Source organism: Motacilla alba, chromosome 5 (genome assembly GCF_015832195.1).
Source record: "Motacilla alba alba isolate MOTALB_02 chromosome 5, Motacilla_alba_V1.0_pri, whole genome shotgun sequence".
Classification (NCBI taxonomy): domain Eukaryota; kingdom Metazoa; phylum Chordata; class Aves; order Passeriformes; family Motacillidae; genus Motacilla; species Motacilla alba.
Genome location: NC_052020.1, coordinates 24727507 through 24750532, shown reverse-complemented (window position 1 = coordinate 24750532; position 23026 = coordinate 24727507). Strand labels below are relative to the sequence as shown.

At 46.0% G+C, this 23026-nt stretch overlaps 1 protein-coding gene across 1 annotated transcript; it reads right to left on the bottom strand.

Moving 5' to 3' along the window:
- Positions 1 to 3061: 3061 nt before the first annotated feature.
- CHAC1 (ChaC glutathione specific gamma-glutamylcyclotransferase 1) lies at positions 3062 to 6049 on the bottom strand. Its single transcript, XM_038138978.1, has 3 exons — positions 5322 to 6049; positions 5203 to 5238; positions 3062 to 4940 (listed from the first exon to the last, which is right to left on the bottom strand). The coding sequence occupies exons 1-3, from the start codon at positions 5562 to 5564 to the stop codon at positions 4509 to 4511; spliced, it is 711 nt and encodes a 236-aa protein (XP_037994906.1). The 5' UTR covers positions 5565 to 6049; the 3' UTR covers positions 3062 to 4508.
- Positions 6050 to 23026: the final 16977 nt, after the last annotated feature.

Here is a 23026-nt window from a genome sequence, read left to right as displayed (position 1 = left end):
CTGCTGCGAGGGGAGTGCGGCCAGCACAGCCTCCGACACACGGCAGCTCCGGCTGCAGGGGCCGACCTGGAGCCGTGATCAGCATTCTTTGGGGTTTTATCTTTTGCTGTTCCTCTGCCTGTGAAACATCTGTAGGTAATTAAATCCATATTACAGCCTGTCTCTTGAGGAGCAGGCTGACACATATGGAATAACATGTGCTGCGTACAACCAGCTGCAGTTCTGTAACAGATGCTGTGTCCGGCGCGTGCCATTCCCCGTGACTTGCAGGCCACCTGCAAGACTCTCCCTGCCACACATGGCAGAGCCCCAGGGAGCCTCTCAAGCCTGTGGGCGTGCATGCAGAGTTCCCCCTTCAGCTCCTCCTGGGACTGAGATCCTGGGCTGGCTCCTCAGTAGCTTTCAAAGTTTGTGAGCTGGCCCTACTCTTGGGATGCTCAAATGCACCTTTTCCTCAGGTAGACTTGACCAAGCCATTGGCTGCTTTCACACCCATTTGAGGAAATCTGGTCTGTTCCCTCTCTTCTCCCCTCTCCTGCCACCTCTTTCCCTTGCAAAGTGGCATGCATTTATTGTCATCAGCCACAAATACGAATTTGGTCTCATTAATTTTCTGACCTGGAGAAGTACATGAAGCACAGGTAAGTTCACATCTTGGAGATGCTCTATTTAAACTACATTTTTACTAAAGCTGGAATCACTTTGGTGGATTTACCTGTGTGGTCTCCTCTGTTCTGCACACTCCACCTTGAAACTGCGATGATACTGTCGCATCTAAAAACCAGAGGTTTTTCTTCTTGGTTTGGTCTTCTCTGAATCCTTTTAACATTGCTGAGTTTGCTTATCCTTTCCCTGCCTTTCAAGGACTGTTTGCCCTCAGGAGTGCTTTAACATCTGAAGGCTGGGGCTGGATTAACTGTTGTCATCTACTTTATTTAGGGCTTTTGCCACTGCAAAGCAGCTGGGTAGGTCCTGTTTTAATGTACTCAAGGAAATGGTGACTCAGGCCCATGTTCCAAGACTGTGTGGGAACTGCTGGGCAGGAAAATGGAAAGAGCTGAAGAAGGAACTGAAATCATATTAATTGTGCTGGTTTTAGGCTTGGGAAATATGCAATTGATAGAGCTGGTAAATGTGTTTCCATTGCAATTGGTTTCTAATGTGAGGTGACCTGATAGGCACAAGCTTGTCATAGGGAAGCAGAAAAAACTGCACATGCAGTAGGAAGCTGCTAGATAGGGAAGCATCTCCAGAAATTTCTGGCAGCAATGGTTGTCCCACCCTCTGACAATGGTGAGTGTTTTTTCCCAGGCCATTTGTCAGTGGCAGAGCTGCCGGAAGCTGGAGCTGCACCCACAGCCAGCTGCTCCGCTTGGGCTGGCAAGTCATGGCACGGGGACAGGAAACCTATAGTGAAATATACCTGGGGTAGGACACTGTCTTTGTGTGTCACCATCGATCTGGCACTCCCAAGTGCCACAGTTGTGAGACTGCCTCCAGGCAGCAATTATATTTCTCCCACTTGGTTCATTAGAGACAAGGAAACCCCACCTTTGTGTAGCAGTACAAAGCCTGGGCATGTAGCAAATGTTGCAGGATGCCATCTCTCCTCATTCACATGGCCAAAGTTCAAATCTGGGATGTTAACCGTTTAAATTAATAAACTGACCAAAATATGACCAGTTTCCAGACTCACAGGACACAGTAAAAGCCTCGGGAGAAAGAAGTTAGCTAATTACCTCAGTGTCTTACTGACTTGAAGATGCAGTGACAGGGTGACAGCAGCAAGCTGCCATAATTACCACTTCTGATGAGAAAATGGGGTCCTTTTTTTGGAAGTCCACTACAAAGAATTCCTTGGGAAGAAAATGGTAGTTCAATGGAGTAGTGTACCTGTGCTTAAAACAGTGAAGTTTTTCAGAGAAGAAACAGCCACCGAAGGAACATTCCTAGTGCTGCTGCATTGTTCACAAGCTTTCACTGCTTGTCTTTTACCAGATGGGAAAGGTCACGGGGCCAACCCAGGCTAGGCAGGACAAGGCAAGGGGCTCTCCCTGTGCAATGGCAATGGAGGTTGCTCAGTGCACAGCTGGTATTAATTCCTGTCAGTGGCATCTTTGTGCCTGTAAAGATTGGAAAGGTGTGAAGATGGTTTTGTTTTTTGTTTTTGTTTGAGTTATTCTGGAATCTGATCCCAGTCTTGTATTAGTGAGGGAGTGCCTCTCTGCAGGTAAGTTCAATCTTTAACCTTTGATTTTCCAGCTGGAGGATACCCCAGCCCCCAGGGTGCAGCTGCTCAGCTGAAGTGAAAGCCTCCACAGGACAGTGAAAGCGTATTTTTCTCTAGTCTGTTATCCCTGCCTTTAATTAGTGGTATATTCAGTTGTCTCAGTTAGTTTTTACTCCATCACTCGAGTCTTGAGGCAGGTTATACTGGTAGGTACAGTGATCTGCTGCTGCTGAGGGAGCTGGTAACTAGAGGAGTGGGAATGTGCACATTACCCCTGTACACACCACGTGGGGCACAAGGCAGGAAAAAATAACTGACTCCCTCACTGTAGCCAGCAGATCTGGCTGCAGCTGCAGTTTCTGGTCCGTCCACTATTACTTCTTGGAAACAGCAATACCAAATTACACTCAGAATGAAAATCCTTTCACCTGCCAAGGAAGAATTACATTTCTGTGCCTGCCCTGCAGAGTCTGGAGGGCTGGCTTGTGTCTGTTGTCAGTACCAGCTCTCCACAATCAACAAGAGCTGGAAAGTCACTGAATCCCCTTTTCTCAAAGGGAAAGAGTCAGTTGGGTTCTTCCACTAGATTTGGCAGAGGCATGCTGTTTAGCAAGATGATTTAAAAAACCAAAACAAAACCACAAAAAAATCCATAGGAACTTCAGCAGCATTAGCAGTTAAGGCTTTGTTAAAAAAAATCACCATTAAAAAACCCACAAAAAAACCAAAAAGAACCGTGCACCAAAAAAACCAAACCAAAAACAATACAAAAACAAAACAAAACAAAACAAAACAAAACAAAACCAAAAACCAAAAAACAAAAAACACACAAACAAAAAACCCACCCAAAAACCCAGGAACTCTTAAGTCCATAATGAAAAAGACTAACACCAAAGTTACATGAGACTGACTTTGTCAGTTTGTTTTATTACTGGGCACAGCACCGTACCACTTCATATGCATACAAGCCACAGTAATACAAACAGTCCCTAGCCTTTTTTATAATAAAAAAAATCACATGGCATTTGGGAGGAGCCAGCAGTCCCAGGGGTCAGCTCTCAAGAGCTGTTTTGCTGCAGTTGCAGTAGCAGCAGTTTTCTCACAAAATACTGTGGGTTTTCATGCTGTTGATATGTGAAGCTGAAAAGTCTGAGCTCGCAGCAGTGCCTCTGCTTAACATGATCAAGGCAGGCTTTTCAGCAGCTCACAGGCTTCCAAGTATGCTCACTCATGGTGCTCTGCAGTCAAATGGAAGGTGCCAGACAGACACCCCTATATGGAACCCTCAAAAAATACTTCTACAGAAACCCATGTCATCCTGAAGCACCAGAGGTTTATCCAGTTCAGGGCTAGTTAAAACTCCCCTGCATCCTGCCTGCTTTCCTGCAGGCAGCACAGGCTTCCCACACAGGCAGGACCTTTTCTTACACGGTCAGTTATGTCTGGAGCAGCACAAGGACAGTGAAGCTTGGAAAAAAGCTTGTCATTAAAGCAGGCTTAGCTCCTCAGAAAACGGATTTAAACTAGAAGGCACAAATGCAAGGTTGAGTGTGGGCTGCATACCACTGTGGCATGTGAGTAGTTTAGACACCCCTCCTAAGAGGAAATGTATCACATAATAAATACAGTATGACATTTTAGAAAAGAAGTGCATTACTGTGATCCTTCACAACATAAGGAAGTAGGATCCACAAGAGGCCTGTTCACTTTATATTGCACAAATGTTCTAAAATTTAGTGTCAGGTCATTGCACTGGAGGTGGGACAAGGCAGGGGAAAAAAATAAAGGTTTTATTTGGTGGAATCTGCCAAAGTCTCCACCACCACACAAACAGCTTTTTGCCAATCTGAGGTAGAATTACATAGATACTGCTTAAACCCAGTCAAGTCCTGCTCAACTAGTCTTCAAAGAAAAAAAAAAAGGTCAGAAAAAAAGAGAAAGTGCACAGAATAGATGAGCCTCTTTCTCTACAGAAAATGAGTGCCTCAGGTTTGACTTCCAGAAGCAAGTCTTACAGAGCAGAGTTCCTGTGAAGATCCCAGCTCCTCAGCTGGAAAGCAGTGATGGGTATTGTGATGCTACAGATAAGGAGTGTAACAAGTACTAACTGCAAGTCCTATAGCAAGCATTTTACTCTCCACTTCCTCCCTCCCCAACTACTTGCTAGTTCTCCCTTTATTCACTCAGTCCAGTATATTTTATCAGAGTTAAGATTGTCCCCACTGCTTTCTTCTCCCTTATGTCCCTTCTACTGAATCCTGCAAAAAAATTTCGTATTTCAACCCTTAGACTTCTGAGGAACACTCGCAGTTTCTTCTAGAGACTCCTCTGTGTAGTATAGACACGGAAGGATGGAAATAAGAGCCTCTTCAATGGAGAAGAGATGTTTATCCTCTGCTTGAGGACAGAAGTAGCGCATAAAGTCTGCCAGTCTCAGTAAGTACTCTATGTTATGACCAGCACAACCACTTGAGACAATGATTTGAGCTGCAATGTCTTCTTCAGATGCTGGGCCGAGGTAGGAAGGGTTCTGGGGTGTCGCAATGTAAACAAGAGCCAGGATGGGTTCCTCTGCATCTTTCTCCTGAGGGTGGAACTTCACCAGCTTGGTGTCATAGCCTCCCAGGACAGCTTCTCGCATGTTGAGATACTCGAGCGATGCAGCAATTTGTTCCCCACGGACTTCATAGGCTACACCCCACGTGCATGCCTGAAAGTCAAAGGGCAGGGCGGTTACGGGATGCTGTAATGCACTGGCCTGTCCAGCCGCCCGCCGACGGTTCAAATCAAGGCTCCCTCACTCCAGGGAGTCCCCGCAGGAGCGGTAAGAGGGCAGAGAAGGGGAACACACCGCACAAACAACCCCCCACGATCCCGGCGGGGCTCAAGAGCACCCGGTGGCCGCCGCACCTTGCCAGGAGGTGACGCGGGCACCCCCCGCCCCGGCCCGCCCGCAGCCCCCCGGTACTCACCCCGCAGTCCTCCAGCAGCGTCACCACCCGGCCGGGCTGTGGGCACAGAAAAGGCAGCGCCGTTAGAGCCGAGCCGCCCACCGGCGCCCCGCGGCCCCCCCGCCGCCGCCCCCCCTTACCATCTTCTCGCTGCCGCGGTGGAAGGTGTCCCCCTGCCAGAAGCGGCGGCTGTACCCGCGGATGAAGCCCACCTTGCGCGACGTGAACTCGAAGCCCGGCCTCCACACCAGCGAGCCGTACCCGAAGATCCACACCGGCGCCGCCAGCTCCGCGCCCTCCGCCTTCCCCGAGGGCGAGGAGGAGAGGAGCGGGCGTGGCGGCGGCTCCGGGCTCTCCTCGGGGAGCTGCGGGTCGCGCTTCATGTCGGGGCTGCGGCTGCGGGCGGTGCGGCGGCTCCGGCGCCGCGGCGCTTTAAAGGCGGCCCGGGCCGCCCGCCCCGCCCCGCCCCGCCGGGTGATGCAACGAGGGCGGGAGGTTTCGCGGCGCCGCGCGTGGGGCAAAGCGGGGCGCGGGTTGCGTCAGGCGGGGTGCCCGGCCCGGGGTCGGCCCGTCCGGCCGCGCTCGGTGCGAGATTCCCGCCCGGGCGCGCCAGGGGATCGGCCGCTGCCAGAACGCAGAGGCCGCCGGAGCGGAGCGCGCCGTGCCCGAACGGGAGAGGCTGGGCTGGAAGGAGCGGCCGGCCCTCCTCAGCAGCCCGCCCCGCGCTCCCGCCTTTGGCTTTACCCCAGAACCTGAGGCGCTGCGTTGGAAAACCGAACAGTTAATGTTTAACAGGGTGGCGCGACAGCACCTGACGTCCACAGGGCCCAGGTGTAAGGAACATAGGCGAAACGGAATAATAACATCCTCACTAATGCGAGGACGTGGTGCTGAATCCCGCTACTTGGGTGCATTTTCCCTAGTGCTATATCCAGGCTGGAGTGTCAGCTTGTAATACATAACATTTGTTACGTGGAGAGATGCAAGTGCTGTCTGCGTATGGGATGGACACCCAGCTGTCAACCAGCTCTAGGTAGGTTGTGACAGCTAGAGAGGTGGACTTTTACATTACAAAGTAACTCCTTTTGGTGAGAGAGGAGGAGAAAGAATAAAAAGCAAAATCACCAAAGTGTTTCTCATTATTGTTCTTGTCCTTTGCACTTAATCAATCTAAACGGTCTGTTCGCGGTCTTCTACTTAGTTTCCTGTGGGTCCCCATCCAACCATCACCCACCTTTCCATTCCACTTCACAGGGTGCTGCAGCTAAACACCCACAGTGTGTGGTGGGTGCTCCTTGTACTGTGGTGTGTTCCTCACGGGTGACAAGAGTCTGCATGGCTCTCACATCTGCCCTGCTGCTCTGTGCCTCACACAGCACATCCTTTTCTCCTGCCCTGCACGACTGACTCTCTGACTTGTCACCATGGATGACCCTTCACAAGGTCAGCCTTGTTAGGGAGCCCAAAGCTCCTTCATTTTCCTCTCCACTTGCGCTTTTCCCAGTCACCTTCTCTGTCTTACTCAGGCTCAAAGGTATGGGGTTGGCATGGCATGCTCCCAGCCCTTCACACCACACACCCATGCTGGCACAGGCCAGCAGCAGCCTCTTGCAGCCTCTTAATCCTTTTCTGATGGTCCCTTTCCATAGGCAGAAGGTGAATCTGTCACCTGTCTGTACAGCTGCTCTATTCAGAGTCCTTAGTCAGACCAGAAAGTGCTCTAAAAACTGTTCTTATCAGCTGCCTGTATAAAAGCTCCAGTTGGCAAAACAAGAAAATAATCTCTAGTCTTATATTTTTTCAGTCTTGTGGTTCCTGGCCCCTAATATACATGACTCCTGCCTTAGCAGGAGTTTGTCAATGCTAAAATGATGTGGCCTTTCAATCAAATGAAACCAGTGTCCTCTGGGAATTAAAGTCTTCTGTGTCCCATTGTATATGTAGGGCAACTGTATATTTTTCATATTCAGTTCTTTACCTTTTGTTTCCTGCTAAAATCAAGGAAATTTGAGCAAACCCCCAACATGTAGTTAATAAAAGCATTTAAACAGTTGCCTGTAGGTGCATCCTCATTATTAAGAGCACAAAAAGAGACAAATCAGGCTAATAGATAAGATGAAGGTGGTCTTGCTAGGTTCTGGTCTTAGTAACACCAGTTGAAAAAAAAAAAAAAATCTGACCTCTGTCTTCAGCTTTCCCCAGGATGTGAATTTTATCCATTTTTTGGTTTGTTCACTCTGGAGGAGACTGAGAAGAGACCTCATTGTGGTCTTCAACATCCTCATGGGGGGAAGCAAAGGGGCAAGTGCCAATCTCTTCACTCTCGTGACCAGGGACAGGACTTGAGGAAAAATCATGAAGCTGAGTCAGGAGAGATTTAGGTTTGATATCAGGAAAAAGTTGTTCATCCAAAAGTGGCTGAGCACTGAAACAGGCTTCCCAAGGAAGTGGTCACAGCACCAAGCCTGTCTGGTTTCAGGAAGTGTTTGAATAACACTCTCAGGCACAGGGTGTGATTCTTGGGGTCAGGGCCAGGAGTTGGACTCGATGATCCTGATGGGTCCCTTCCAAATCAGCATCTTCTGGGATTCTGTGATCTGAGAAATGCACTGTGACTGAGAAATGCATGTGTGACAAACAAAGCTCTAGGTATCTTATCTGCTGGTATTAAGCTAAGGAAAATTGGACCAAGAAATTCAAAATTATATCACTGGGAAGTGACTGCACGCTTGCTGGTGAGGGAGAAAAATTGCTCCTTTCCTCTGCAGAGCTGTCACATTTGTGAATGTGTCTTTGCTTAAAGGCTCTGGTGCATGGCTAAGCCAGATTTGCAATGGAGAGCCAATGTGTACAGCAAAAGCCTCAGGGGATCAGCTTCAGATCCCACACCAGTTAAACACTACAGGTCTCTGCTCCCTGCAGTGCTGCACAACCAGATCAATGAGGTATGAGGTTAGAAACTCCTTTTGAAGTCCCTGATTTTCTTGTGTAAATTGGGATATTGCTCCATCATTAGGAGCACAGCCTGAGGGAAGACTGTAACTGAAGTTGTAGCACGTACAGCAAGAGCTTAAGAATTTTTTGTTGTTGTTTCAAGATTTCTTTCATTCATTTCTTACCTTGACTGTACCCTCACTGCACTTTGGTTAAATAAACTAAGGGCATGAGGATCACTAGGGCCAAATGCCTGAGCAGAAAAGGTGTCTTGCACGCAGCGTAGGTGCAGCAATGTAAGTGAAGCAGGTGGGTATAAAGGAGATGGTTGGAGCTTGTGTTCAAAAGGCCAGGTGAGCAGCCTACTAACCTGAGACACAGGAATGTTCAAACAGATGTGAGAGAGGACGTGGAACAGCAGTGCAGTTAACTGTTAGGGAATATGATGTAGATTTTGTAGTACAACAAAAGGAGATGGAAAAACACCATGGCATTTCAACAGTTTAGAAGTGCCTAAGGGAAAAAGAAATGGAATATAATGGTCATACTCTGTTAATATAATGATAATTAAAAAAAAAAAAACAAACAACAACCAAATCTTAACAGCAGTAAGAATGTTTGCTTTGCCCTGGAACCTTTGGGAAAGAGAAAAAGGCAAGCATAGCATTATTTGTTACTCCTGAAACAAGTTTTTCCATGTTTCAAGGAAAAGGAGGAGCTAGTTTCTCTTTAGCAGTCTGCTGTGCTTCCCCAGAGCACTAACATTCCCATGTTAGTGTGGGGTGACCAGCAGTGCCAGGGCTGCCTGTTTTTCAGGATACTGGTGAATCACCTTGGAGCCAGAGGAACCAACAACAGGGCTGGCATGACACATGGCAGTGGCTTGTGTGTCAGGCTCTTATTTACTTCCATAAACTGAGGGCACATACTGGGTCTTACCAAAATTTGGTATGTTCAGAAAATATCAGCTGGGGATAGGAGGATTGCCAGATCATTTCCAGATACAATACATCTTCCAAAACCTTGGCACTGCGTTCCTCTCTACAAAAAGCAGACAGGAGAATATAAAAACTAATTGTCCTCTTTTCCTGAAGGCTTCAATAAAGATTAAAGCTACTGGAATTGGAGATTAGGTTCAAACAATGCCGCAGACTTTATAAAGAAATGCAAATCAGTGCTATTCACCTGATACTCAGAAAGCCACATCCACGTGCATCACCAGGGGTCTTACTCACTTCTGTTTGAGGAATCCAATTCTTACGGCATTCACAAATCCCCTCCAGATATGAACACTTACCATAGAAACATGCAGTCAGCCTTGTTTCAAACATCAAAGTGCAGAAGCCACATTGTCAAAGTTTCTGTATTAAAACCTGGGGATCAGGAAAGACATATAGAACAGTAGGAAATAGGTGTATTTGAATTTGTTTGCTGCATCCAAAGGGAACACACTTCCATTGTTAAATGCATTAACTCGTGGGGTTAAATACACTCTTGAGCACAGAGAACTAGAAATGGCAAAGGACACAGCAGTGTGTTAAAAAGAACAACTGTAAGAGCCAGAGGAAAAAGTACCGTAAGGACATCAGAGTGAAAACCAAGTCTAGCACAAGGTGGTAGCTTGGGTGATTCTTCTGTAGGACAGAACTTGAACTGATGCTGACCTACTCCACATTTAGTCTGTTTACCCCATGATTGCTACAGCTCTGACTGTTGTCAGCTGCCTTGGGAGATTTTGCAGTGTCCCCAGTTCACAGATGAGAATGACGAACTTGATGGAGACATTACAAACTTGATTTGTATTCGAATTAGTTATATGAGGGGAAAAATAAATCAATACATTTAATAAGTGTTTTAACATGCCATCAATACCCTGCCAGTGGCTTGGTAGTTGGCTGAGGGGTCCCTTAAGAAAACCCAGCACTATCATTCTGGCTTTTGAGTTGTACACCAGAGTGATCTGCTGCACAATGGGTTTTTCTGAGTTCCCCCACCCTGTCCTCACTTCAAGCTGGTGGGCAGTTTTGACTCCCCTGGCAGGAGCTGGCCTTGATTGCTCTGGTCATCCTGTCCCTCTCTCATATTCCATGTCACTGACGAAGTTCCTCCCAGGACTAGTACATAAAAGAATTCTCTATAAAGAATCAGAATTACAATTTCAGATTTGTTTTTTACTGGATAAAGGTAGATATAGTGAGCAAAGACTGAAGAAATTGTGTAGAGTTGTAGCAGCTTAGGGAATTTTGCCTTTCCTCCCTTCAGGGTAGGAAAGAAGCTCCAACACTTCCTAGTAGCTTAGCTTGAGGGATGAACAAATTGGACACTGAACCTAAAATTGGAGTACAGACTTGTGGAAACTCCTTTTGCTTGAGTCCGCAGCATCCCAAACCTAGGAGTTCATCTGAGGGCCGTGCTGTGAGTCATGAACTCGACTGGCTCATCTTTTGGTACAGTATAACGCCCAGCTCTTCACTCCCCATGGCCTCACTCTGCTGCCCAACACCAGAGGGGCATTCTGAGGAGTCATGTGGATGTCCACATGGGCAGCTTTGAGGTGAGACAGGGGTGAGGGAGGCATGGGCCCACGAGGCCAGGGTTGGGAACCTCAGCCCTGGCTGTGAAAGTCAGCATCTTGTCTGGGCTGATGTAATTTCATCTCGTTCCACTGCAGGAAGTGATTTAGTTTCAGATCCAGTATAAAAAGAAGAAAGATGGGTTTACAGCTAAAATTTTAAACAGGTCGGAGGAAAAACCTGAAGGAACTGGTTGATACAAGCAGATAGACTGAAGAGTCCAAAGACAGAAATATGACAGAACAACAGAAATTTTAATTCAAAGGTAGAAAGCAAATCTATGATTTGCATCCTAAGTAGGAAAGGATAACTGTTTATGGAAGTAACCAGCTGATTTCAAGAACACTTTAAGAAATAATAGGGAATTCATACAGGATGGAAAAGGAATAATGCAACAGAGAAACTTCTGTTTTGGTACTTAGCTATGTAATGAAGTAAGAACTGCAGAAGTTTGGGCCAATTTGCACATTTGCAAAGAGTTTAAAACCCAATAAAAAGCTCTCTAGTCAAATAAAGAGGATTAAGATAAAAGTGAGATTACTAGCAGGGATATGACTTTGGTCAACACCAAAGATACCTTAGACACAAACCAATAAAAGACAGGATGGTGATTGCTGTGAGTGCTTTAAAAAAATTACCACATCTGTTCTTAGAACTGTTCTAAGAACTCCTGGTGCTTGTGTCAAGGGAGGTGAAAAAAACAGACACAACTCAAAAGTTTATTAGCAAAGAATGTAAATACATAAATGGGGCAGGTACCATGAGTGGAAAATAGCAAGTGGTTCCTGTATTTGAGACATGAAAATAAAACACAGTTGAGCAAACTAAAGTCCTGTTATTGAAACTGAATTCACACAAAGGGATATGAGCATTAACTGGACACGAGTGGCTTAGCTTGAAGATTAAGAATATCCTAACCTGCAGAACAGCAAGTTTTTAAACCCGCACCCTTCACTCCTCTATATGATGGACCAATAACAGAAAAATAAGTTCTTTATGTAGATTTAACTGCAACAGACATTATGTGATGTCATTACCTCTATTACCTGCTGCCTTTCCATCCAGTGCTCTTGTTTGATGAGCAGAAAGTTTTCATTTCAGGAGTATCACAGGAAGTAGCTGGAGTATAGCCAAGCACCAGAATTTCCCCAGATTTGTAGTGTCAGAGAGGCTTCATCAGATTGCAGTGATGAGGTTTTGTCCTGACACACTTGCAGCTGTTCTTACCCAGATTGTTACAGTGGCTTCGTAAGAAGCGTTGCCTCTCTTCTGCTGTGGATTCGTTTTCTACAACACAGCTAGCTACAGCATGACCACAAAGCCCTAAACAAGCACAAACTGAGAGTTCTGAAATATCTGACTGCTATATTCATGACAAAACAAGGGCTGCAGAACAAATGCAAACCCTGAAAGATCATCTCATCCCTTGACTACTGAGAAACCCCAGATAAAGCAACATTACAGTATCATCTGGAATTTTGAAGGGTAGAAGGAAGTTGAAATTCATGTTCTGCTTAGCAGCAGAGAAGTGAGCTGAAAAGTCAGCCACCAAGCTCTAAGAAAGAACCGCAAGTAGCCAGCTTGCTTTTCAAAGAGAGGAAGCAGCAAGCTGCCAAGCATAATAAAGGCACAAGAGAAAGCCCTTGGGAAGAAAGCCCATAAAACACACAGCTAAAGAGATGGGAGAGGGAGTAAGAGCAAAGTCTGCAACAAGACTAAACAGCACAGAGAGGAACAAAGACCTCCCTCTACCATGCATCTGATAACACTGCCATACCCCACTGTAAGGAGAGAGCCAGCCTCCCAGCAGCCCTGCCCCTCTTTGTAATGGCCAGAGGGATGGATTTGCACCTGGAATAGTCACTAATAGTCTTCATCTGAGAGAGGAAGAAAACCCACCTGCTACACACTCATGCAAGTCCTTATCAAGGCAAAAAGGAGAGTAGGAACAGTGCTTTTGACTCTTGATTGCTCCAGGGCAGGAATATGTGTGTGTTGACTTTACAGTCAAAGCAATAACCCAGCCACTCAATGTGTGGGACTTATGAATCAGTGTGGAGAAAGAGTGATAAGTAGCTATCTCAATAAGAACTTCCTCCTTCACTGCATCCCTTCTCCTTTACAGTTTTTAATGTGTCCAAATGACTCACTTATTTTGTATTTCATTCTTTTGAACCTTTGCAAGCAAATGACCTACCTAATGTGATACTAATGTAGAGGAAAACAGCTGCTTTTGCTGTTGTATCAGTAAATAGGATTTGTTTATTTCTAGAATGACTAAAAGTCTCATTGCTGTGACCAAAAACCCCAAATAGTCTTGAGATTGTGGCTCATAGCGAGCAGATTATTGTTAGTGACAATTACTGAAAGATTTTGCTTTAAATGTGGCCATGCTGGGCAGAATTTTGTGTTCTGATGCAAAGACTATCTTTATGTCTGAAGGAAATTTGCCGTCCTGCTGAAAATATATGTCTTTCTGTTTTAGTAATTCTGGCACATACACTGAAAACTGTTTGTGGTTTGAAAAACAGGTATAGATGTGTTGTATGTGATCTAGCATGTTTGGTTTTGTGGCATTAACAGGATAGATTCTGTCTCAACAGTAGCTCCATTCCTTTTGTGATTTTCTAAGTCATGTCCACTTAGGTTTTGGGCACTTAGTTCTCAGCTGTCTCAAAATAAAACCCTGTTTTCTTTGTACTTTAACTTGGTAACCTAGGTCTGCAGTTTCCTTTTCTGAATCTTCCTGTGATTAGCCCAGCAGATCCAAAGACCTGTCCTTCCTAATTACAGGGGCTCTTCCCTAAGATGAGGAGCAAAACACACCAATGATCAGCACCTTCCTTAAAGCCCAATGCTATTTATTTAGACCAAAATGCTATGGAAAAAAGCTAATTAATAAGCCAAGACATGACTCACACACCTGCTAAGTGTTGCCTGTCTTCCTTGTGGTGCCCTGGCAAATATGATAAGCAAGATCTGCCAGCTCTTTAATTCAGAGAGAGCATCTGTGTATCAGCTCATGCTGTCTCTGCTCCAGAAGACAAAGATGAGTGCCAGGATATCAGGCAAGAGAACTTGTGTGAAGACATGCAGGTTCCACAGAAACACTTCTCATTCAGCCTGGAGCACAAATGCATAAGTAACATGTGCTGCCCAGCAGTCAGTCCGCACCATCCTTCCCATCCTGTGGGCCAGCAGGCAGTTCTGGAGCATCTCTGCAAAGCTGGGTAAACTCCTGCCTGTACCAGTCATGCTGCTCTCTGAAGTCAAGTGCCTGCCACCTTCTTGCATGTGGGAACAGCAAAAACTTGCGTGGCTGGACAGCTGAGAATACTCAAAAGTAATCAGTGGCTCTTGGATTTTCTGTATGGCCAAGGATGGGCATTGTCCTCCTATGCTCAACCACATGCAAGATCAAAACAGGAAAAGCATCTGCCTGGACAGAGCTGTCCTGCGTGCTGGTCGTGGCCAGTCCTGGGCTGTCCTGGTGCATTCCATGCTTCATAACCTTTGTGGCAGTTTGCTGTAGAAGCATTCGAAAGCTTGGTGTTATCATTTCCATCATGGGGATATCATGACCCTCAAATACTTTCAAACCGTTGCAGATTATGAAGGTAAATTTATTTCAACATTAAACCTCTTTCAGTTGAGTTTTTAGAAGATACAATGCTTCAAAGCCTACTGGAATGAGAGGTCAGAAAGTGCAGCTGTAGCTCATGTGGAAACAGAGTTTTTCTAGTGAAATAAGATGAATCCTGTCTTGAAGAGAAGGCATGATTTTTGTGGTCTTGTTACCAGACAGGCAGTGGCTCTGGTCACAGCCTCTTTGAAATCTGGTTTGGCTTTACAAAAACCCCAGCAATATGTGGGTCTTACTGTGCTCTTTTTGGGGAGGGAAGGTTTCCTTTCTGCCCCATATGGAACACTGGGGCCACGTAGCAGAGGGTTGTGCTGTCCTGCACTAAGATGGAAACAGAGGGCTTCTGAGAACATGTCAAGTCATAGGCTGTGCTGGTAACAGAAGGCAGGTAGGAGGAACACCGATGTCCAGGCTTCAGGCACTTGATTGTCCGGCCAAGACTGCTGTTGTAGTGGCTGCAAAGAGAGAAGCTGATCAACAGGGTGAGTCAGGCATTAGCATAAATTGAGGTGAATTCCCTGCGGCTGCACTGTGTGTAAGGGGGTGTGTTTGGGGGAAGCTGACTCCAGGCACGTATAAGACTGGGCTGATTCACCTGTGCTGCCTGTGACGCAGGGCACTGTCAGTGCAGAGCCCTGGACTGCGCGGCTCTGGCAGCCCGGCTTGCAGTGACCGCTGGTGTTTCTGCCCTAGCTCTGTGTCACCTAGACATGCCTGTGCCTGCAGGCACTGGCTTCACCTCCCTCCTCCAGGCAGAAACCAGGAGTCCCTACCCAGAAGCTGTGTCTTCGCTTTTATTCTCTGGGCATAAGTCTTGGGTGCCCTTTGTGTGCAAGGGTAGCTCTGTTCCCGTGCTGTGTCAGAGTGCCTGAGCAAGCAGGGTTCCTGCAGCCCTGAGCAGCCTCTCCATGCACTAATTATAACTTCCCTGCTCCCAGTGCATGTGTGAGAAGGTTTCTGTCAGCTTTTTGATGGAATGCATGGCAAGGAAGGGTAACTCAACAGCTTTTCTAGGTGCAGAGATGTTTCTGCTGCACCTTCTCGCCATGTAAGCAGTGTGTGGGAAGTGTTGACAGTGCAGTTCTGTGGGCCGTGCTCCTAATTGGGAGGCAACAGGAAAGTGACTCATGAGACATTGCATCCTCTTCTGTGCAGGCAACATGGTGACTTGAAGAACAGGCACTGGACCACACAGAAGCTGTGGGATTGACAGCAAAATGATATAGGCTGACAGTGACCAAGCTTTTGGCTGGTTAAGGTCCCGACTGAAGTCATCTGAACTCCTCTTAGGAGTTCCTCAGCTATCAATGACCTGTGGGCACTAGCAAAGAGAGTTCTTCTCCGTCCAGAGCTTTCGTACTGTGCCAGGGTTTTAATAGCCATGGCCTAAAACAGCATCCAGTGTTGACAGAACGAGGTATTTACTGTTAACCTGTCTGCTTGCATAACTTCTCTGTGCATGTAACTGCAGTGTCAGACTGAACTCTTTCCTGCTCTCACCATGTCCTGATGTTGCTGCTCTTTTGGCTAGCCCTGACCCTATCAATGTTCCCTGTGAGATTGCTTTTTTCTGTCTGGTCTGATTCTGCTATCGATCCTGTTCTGGCATTAACCTTTTCCAGCTCTGCCATGACACGTCTCCAGCGCAGATTTTAATTCTTCTCATGTTCCTAACCTTGTCTCAGCTGAAACCCTGCTACATGCTGAGTTTCTTTGGAATGGATGTGAGAGCAGAAGCTCAGGTGAGCCATGCTAAATTCAGTAACTTCATCTCTTTATGTCAAGGCCAGAGATTTTCTTGCCATTCTTCCCATTCTAATGTCATCTCTCAGCAGCTATCCAGTAGTTTGAGGTGCTGTGGTATCTTCTCAATGCCAAATACCCTGCCTAGTTATATCTGTCTGTATGGGGAGACAGTAACAATGTCACCGAAGCAGAATGTAAGTACAGTTTATCTGCCTTGTCTGGAGTAAAGGACAGTGTAGGGTGCAGTACCACATGCATCTGGGCCCATTTGGCTCTTAAAAAACAATGGGACTTTTTTTCAGAGGAGGTGGAAAAGAGGGAGGAGTGAGATTGATTTGGTTTATGTGCTTTTTTAGATGTAATCTACCTAAATTAATCCAATCTGAATTCTACCTGCATCCCTGTAACAACATTTGTAGCACTCATTCCTCAAAAGCCAGTTGTAACAACAGAGAGTAAAGGGTGATGTGGTTTGGTTGAAACTGGATCCAGATTTTAGCAAGGCACCATCCCTGTTTAATGGCCAGTGTGAAATCTGGCAGTGAGCAGTACAGTGCTGACCATAGGGAATGTGCTCCTGAGACAAACTAAACCTGCAGACACTCTGGTGGCATGGACCCTGGAAGCTGATGACTGGTGTGTCAGTGGAATATCAAAATCATAGCTTGAGTGGTTGGTATGTTACGTAATGACTGGACTGGAATGTTGTACACAAGCAGAGGCACCGTCACCACCTGTTTACTAACTCTGATGTTACACATAGCCTGAGGTTACATCAGGCTAAAGAGCACACAGACAGATTCTAGTGAGGTGGGAACACTAACTGGTGCCAGGACAGCAGCTGACAATGTCAGCTTTTTTTTGAGAGGTATTTCCCTCCCCTCATTTCAAAGAAAAGCCTCTAAATGTTCCCTTGATGGTATCCTCAGTATAAGATTTCAGGACTCTCAGCTAACACATATATTTCAAATACTCAGAGATGTGTGAATCCCACCTTGGTACAGATTGCACTGTTGAGGAAAGACTCTGTCCCATTATCTGTGTGCTTTGGATAGAAACAGTTCCTTGAGTACATCTTCTCAGTAAAAGAATAAATAAGGTCTTACCCCACAGCCTCCAGACCATTATAACAAAGTGGCTGTACAGCTGCTTGTGTTCCAGTTTCTGATGAATGTGGCATTGCTACCAGCAGCGCTGGGACATGTACAGCCTATTCTTAATTTTACACATACATGTCATGTTGTGGAACAGTGAGGGTTTTCTAATATATTTTAATCTGTTCTAGTTGTGTTCCCATTTTAGGAAATCTGTGCCAGCTAAGATAGGAAAGCTGTTGCCTTGTAGCTTTTAAGAGATTAATGATTCTTCAGGATAGTAATTTTCTCTTTTTAAAATTGCCATCTAATCTCAACCTTTTGAGAGCACTTGGCTACAATCTGCCAAGACCCCAGCTTAGCAGCAGGTAGCTTGCAGCATCAGCTGGAGCACCTGGGCACTGTCTGGAGGAGAGAGACTTCATGCAGAGGTGGGTGCGCGGTGAAAGGACAGTAGTGTTCTCCTTTCTAAGATCTTGGTTGGAAGATGCTTATTCCTAAAGTCTGTCACTGCAATCTAATGCCAAAACCTTTAGCTTTATTCCCTGTCACACTGCCTCAAGCTGTGACTGTGTGCAGTGACAATGCACAGTGACAATGCTGCCCTGTCATAGACTGGCCATCTGCATTTATAATGCCATGATCAGACCCCACTGTGTTTTAAAGCTTAGACAAGAAAACAAGGATCAGAGGTTCCTGACTGAAGATTGATAAGAATGTGTTTAAATCACTTGATGCTGAACTTAATAATGTGCTTAAGATTAAGCAGTTAGTGATTCCTTTAATTTGAGTCTGAGCCTATGCACAAGAGAGGTCTTCAGAGTCAGAGGTAGAAAGAATCCCTCTGAATCTGCCAGTGTCTTTTTTCTCTAATCCTGGAGATGGCTGGGGCATCACACTATTGCCCAAGGACTGTTCCATGCTGCATCTCCAGCAGATGATGATTGAATCATCATCACCTATTCTTCTCCTATCCCCCACTCCATTACCTTCTATGCTGAAATGGGAGCCTCTAACATGAAGTTTCCTCACACCAAGGCTGTGGATGGCTGTTCTCTTCTCGATCCCGATGGCGGGAAAGCCCTAGCTTTTCCTGTGGCTTCTCCAGGTCTGCTGGCAGAGCTGTGTGTATATGTTTTATCCTAAATGAGCAGGACAAGCAAACTGCTCTTCAGCAGATTAAGGTGACATCTGATGGCACAGCAGCTTAGAGTGCACCTCCAAGCATCCCTCTTTTCCCTTAACTGCCTCATTAAACTGGCTTTCTAAAATTTTCCCTTTCCTATATTGCAAAGCATCACTGTAGAGCCTTAGGATTTCTTAGCCCTTGGATTTCCATGAGTGAGCGGACAACAGGAAGGGGAGCAGACAACTATTGTGTGTCAAGGGCTTGGCTGTAAAAGAGCAGTTGTGGGTGGATACGTGGATAGGCAGGTTAAATGCAGCAGCAGAAAGGATTCAGATTTCACTGCAAGATGATGGAATGGCACCAAGCTGTGATGGTGTAGCTGGGGGGAGCTCCATTCATCTAACAAAGCCCATGTACTGCACTTCTTTGAAGTCAGGCAATACTGCAATACGGCAATGGGAGACCAAATCTAAGCCAAGAACTGTCTATTATCCTCCTCTCTTCAAGCCAGGGTGACTTGGTGTGTGTTGAACATAAATATTGCTTTGCCATGTGTCTTCTTTCAAATATCAGCAGGTGTGAGGTCTTCTAGTTGTGTCATAACATTGGGTTATGCACCAAAGAAAAGTCAAAGCTAGATTCCATAGCATTCGCTGAGGAGTCTTGAGCCTGAGAGATAACCCCTCTGACAAATTTCAGCCACTTTCCTGTAACAGAACTGGCCTATTTTCTTTGAGCTATTTTTGGCTGTTCTTTAGAGATATATATGGTAGAGGAAGATAATGAGAACAATTAAAGAGGAATTTCAAGGTGCTGTGCTGGAGGTAATGGAAAGAAGGTGTCATGATATGATTGTGCAATAGCCTCACGTTTTAGGTATTGCTCATGGTGGAACGTGCTGTGAGAGGACTCAGTAGCTGGGTAGAAGGGTCATTGTGGCATGTTACAGCATTCATGATATATGTACCAAAGATTGCATCATAAGGCTGAGCAGTACCATTAATGAGCATCTGAAGAGCCTTTAAGTGGGAGAAATCCATGTGGGAAGGCCAGCTGGTTTTCACATGTGGCTTTTCCCAGAAGATATCAGATCAAAATAGTTACAAACTGAATCTCTCAGTTTTTCTGTGTCTTTGTTGGGAACATAGTGCACTAGATTTGAAAACAATTGATTTCATGCTTTGCAACCAGGCTAGTCAAAAAACAACTACAAATGGGAAACTGAGAAACAAAGGCAGGGCAGGAAACAGAGCTGAGCTCTCAATATGAACCTTTAAATTGAAAAAGCTATAAAAGGCTGGCATAGATTTCATAAACAAGGGAGTTGGGGAACAACACAATTTAAAAGCATCATTGTCTTTTGTCAGATTTTTATTGACAAATCTTTTTCCTGGTATGTTGCCTCTGTATGAGAGAAATTAAAGCAACTGCTTAGATAGTGTTATTTGACAAATATTGTGCCAATGGACCCTCTTAAGAAAACTCACCAGGCAAATTCCTCTTCTCATGCAGATTTTTTTTCCTCTGATCTCTCATTCTCCCCATTTCCAAGTGCCCTAAGCAGGACCACTTAGAATCACAGAATATTCTGGTTTGGAAGGAACCCACAGGATGATCCTAGTTGAACTCCTGGCCCTGTCTTGAAGACAGCCTCAAGAATCACATCATGTGCCTCTTAGCAAGCTCTAATCTGCATATGAAGAGGTGATTGAAAGCAAGATGCTGATGACCATGACATCTGAAATTATTTTATGGCTTTAGTAGACCACAAGTATCATCAAAGTTTGTGTTGACCTTGCTCCATTCAGTGCTCTACCTGAGCATACCTCTTGCCTGAGCAGGCTCAGATGTTGCATCAGTGTCCTCCAGTAACGTGCAGAACTCTTTTTACACCAGTTAATTGAGTCTAACTACCCCTCTTGGCAGATGAGTGAGTACCAGCCCCACTTTACACCGAGGAAGAGTGGAAGGGGAAAGTGGCTTGACCCAAGTTTAATTGGCAACCAGTGTGAGCAATGTCAAATACCCTGTTTGCCTGCACCCGAGCCCTGTGCATGCAGAAGTGGTGAAGCTCCTTGCAGAACGTGGGAGAGGAGTTAAGTGTTGGGCTAACATTCTGTGTTAGATATTATATTGCAAGTTGGGTGCCAGGTAATGTGTTGAGAAATGCACGAGGGGAGTGGGCTCAGGGGCACAAGCTGCATTGCCAAGGAGAATGACAGTGCTAGTGACATGGTAGTCAGGCAACAGGCTCCACTGGCCTGCTGAGCACTGGCAGGAGGACAGCCTGGGTAGTCGGATGGCAAAAGGGATGCTGGCCTCATTTCAACTGCTCAGTCTGGCTGCATCAGTGCCCTGGTTGGTATTTCCTTCCTTCTCCTCTCAAGAAAAGACAAGATAATTTGAAGCAAAAAGCCAAGACTTTGCCCTCTGGAGGGATTCCAGGGCTGCAGATGGACCGGGCTGTTCACAGGGCTGCTGGAAAGCAATTACATTTGCAGTTCAGGGGAAGGGAAGAGGAGGAGGGAGAGTCACTGAACTGACAGCAGGGATAAGAAGGTAGCTCATTAGCACATCATCTTTTCTGCACCCTTCTGTGTGGGAGCAGATCTCCATATGATGACATTCAGAGTCTGGCAGGAATGTCATCCTGGAACTAGTAGAAATTTTTCTGCAAGAAAGTGTGAGCAAGTAGGTTTAAAGAGATCAAAAGTGAGTTCCTCTGTGGTCCAAAGAGCATAAAGGTTCATCCTTCAAGGTTGTTCTCAAACTTCACCACCAGCTGCTGATCTGGAATATGAAGACAAAGTGTGGAAGTAATGAGGTATTCATTAAAACAAAAAATACAAAAAACCCACAAACAAACCAACCGCCCCCTCCCATCCAAAACAAAGACCCCAAAACCCAGAAAAACCCCAAAACAACCAATCAAAACATCATCTATGGTGGATGAATTTTTAACTGAACATTAGAATTAGAGAGCTATTCATACACTGAGCAGGTACTTGAGCTTGGACAATTCCAGCAGAAGCCATGCAAAAAACCTTCTCTTTGTGGCATTCAAAACAATTTGAAGAGCAAGTCCTGTGTCAGTGACAGTGGCCTGTTGAAAACCCCACAGCACAGCGGTAATAAATATATAATACACTTAATTATGACCTAAAGGGTGAATTCCTTACGGGCTTATTCAAGACTCATGTGACTGCTTAACAACACTCCCATCCCCTGAGCAGTCCGCATGGTCCCACTGGAAAAGATCAGAAAAAGCACACCTGTTCCCTAAAGGAAAGCTGAAATGTGTGTCTCACATCAGGCAATCTAACAGTCTGTGCACTGAATCCTCAGTGGCAGAGCTGCTCTCCTTTTTATGAAGATTTCTGTTTGCATGTGAATCTATCGGTGTAGGGATCTTGAGTCCTTCTGTTGAGACGGATAAAGGGGCAAAGAATGAACTCATGCCGAAAGCTTTTGAAGCCAGTGAAGCACCAGGTAAAGACCAACCCTTCTTATTTTCTCCTAATTCCTCTGTCTGCTCAGTATAAAGCCTGTCCAGCTCAGAGTGGCGGGAGCGGAGTGCCCGCAGGACCCACAGCGCCATGCTGTGGTAACACCTCTCTCCGGACAAGCAGGCGGCTCCAGCAGCGCGGGTTTGCAGCCAAAGGAATCTCTTCAGTAGTGCCTCTTCAGGGTTCTCCTCGTGTCAGTGTAGGAGCTCTGCCATTTGCTTGGGCACATCCCACACGCTGCTAAGTGACAGCAAGGTGACTGCAGAGAGGTGTTTGTCCTTAACTCTTGCCTCCATGGACAGAGGATCTCCAAGCACCGTACAAACCTGCTGCAACCGACAGTGGATAAACAACGCCTGATGGAGCACACGGTGCACAGAGAAATGGGGGATTCTGCAGAGGCCAGCTGCAGAGACTGTACAGTAGGAGCTCGGAAAGAAGAGAGGGAATGGATCCCTAACCCTGAATCCCTCTCATCCCAATTTACACAAATGTAACTGTAGGAGTCAGTGCAATTACATTAGTAGGAAAGCTGGCTGAGAAATAAAAAAATTAGCTCCATGTCACTTCACCAGCTGTTCTTTGTTCTACTAGCAAAGCTTTCTTCACACTCCAGAACACACTCCATCCAGCTTACAGGAAATTACACGCTGCAACTATTTAGCAACGCTTTTTATATAAAACTAAAGCAGAGGATAAAAGGAGAACACAAGATGTGTGCATAAAATGCTGCTCAGGTTAATGCAAAGGCATTTTGAACCTGATAATCGTTCAGCTCTGCAAAGTTACAGGTGAGGCTGCTCAGCACCCTGAAGGCAGACGTGTGCCTGCATGAAGAGGGTTCTCTTTCATTTGGCAACTGCAGCCCTGTGGCATTAGCTGCCACAGGACACAGGGGGACGGCTGGACTAACAGTGTTAGAAACAGAGGTGGTGGTTGTGGAAATGAACAACTGCACCTAGAAGGATACAGAGAATGGCATCCACCCTCCTGGGAAATGGCTGATCTCTGCAGGTTGGGGGTGGTGTCTTCTCCTGAGGTATCTGTCCTGTGTGGCTGCCTAGCAGTGCCTTGAATGCCTGTGCCTCTCCGCAACGTGACTCAAAAAAGTTAGAGAGCTGCAGTTAGCTACTCAGGAAGGAGGGAACAGGCTCTGGAGCAATGAAACAGTAGAGAAAGACAAGCAGAGGTAGACAGTGAGAAATCCTTTTCAACGTAAA

Excerpts from the sequence above, each read along its gene's own strand:
- CHAC1 (XM_038138978.1), bottom strand. The coding sequence starts at position 5,564 with ATGAAGCGCGACCCGCAGCTCCCCGAGGAGAGCCCGGAGCCGCCGCCA. Across the intron at positions 5,239-5,321 it reads ACCGCGGCAGCGAGAAGATG|CCCGGCCGGGTGGTGACGCT; the intron begins GTAAGGGGGGGC and ends CTGTGCCCACAG. Across the intron at positions 4,941-5,202 it reads CGCTGCTGGAGGACTGCGGG|GCATGCACGTGGGGTGTAGC; the intron begins GTGAGTACCGGG and ends TTTGACTTTCAG.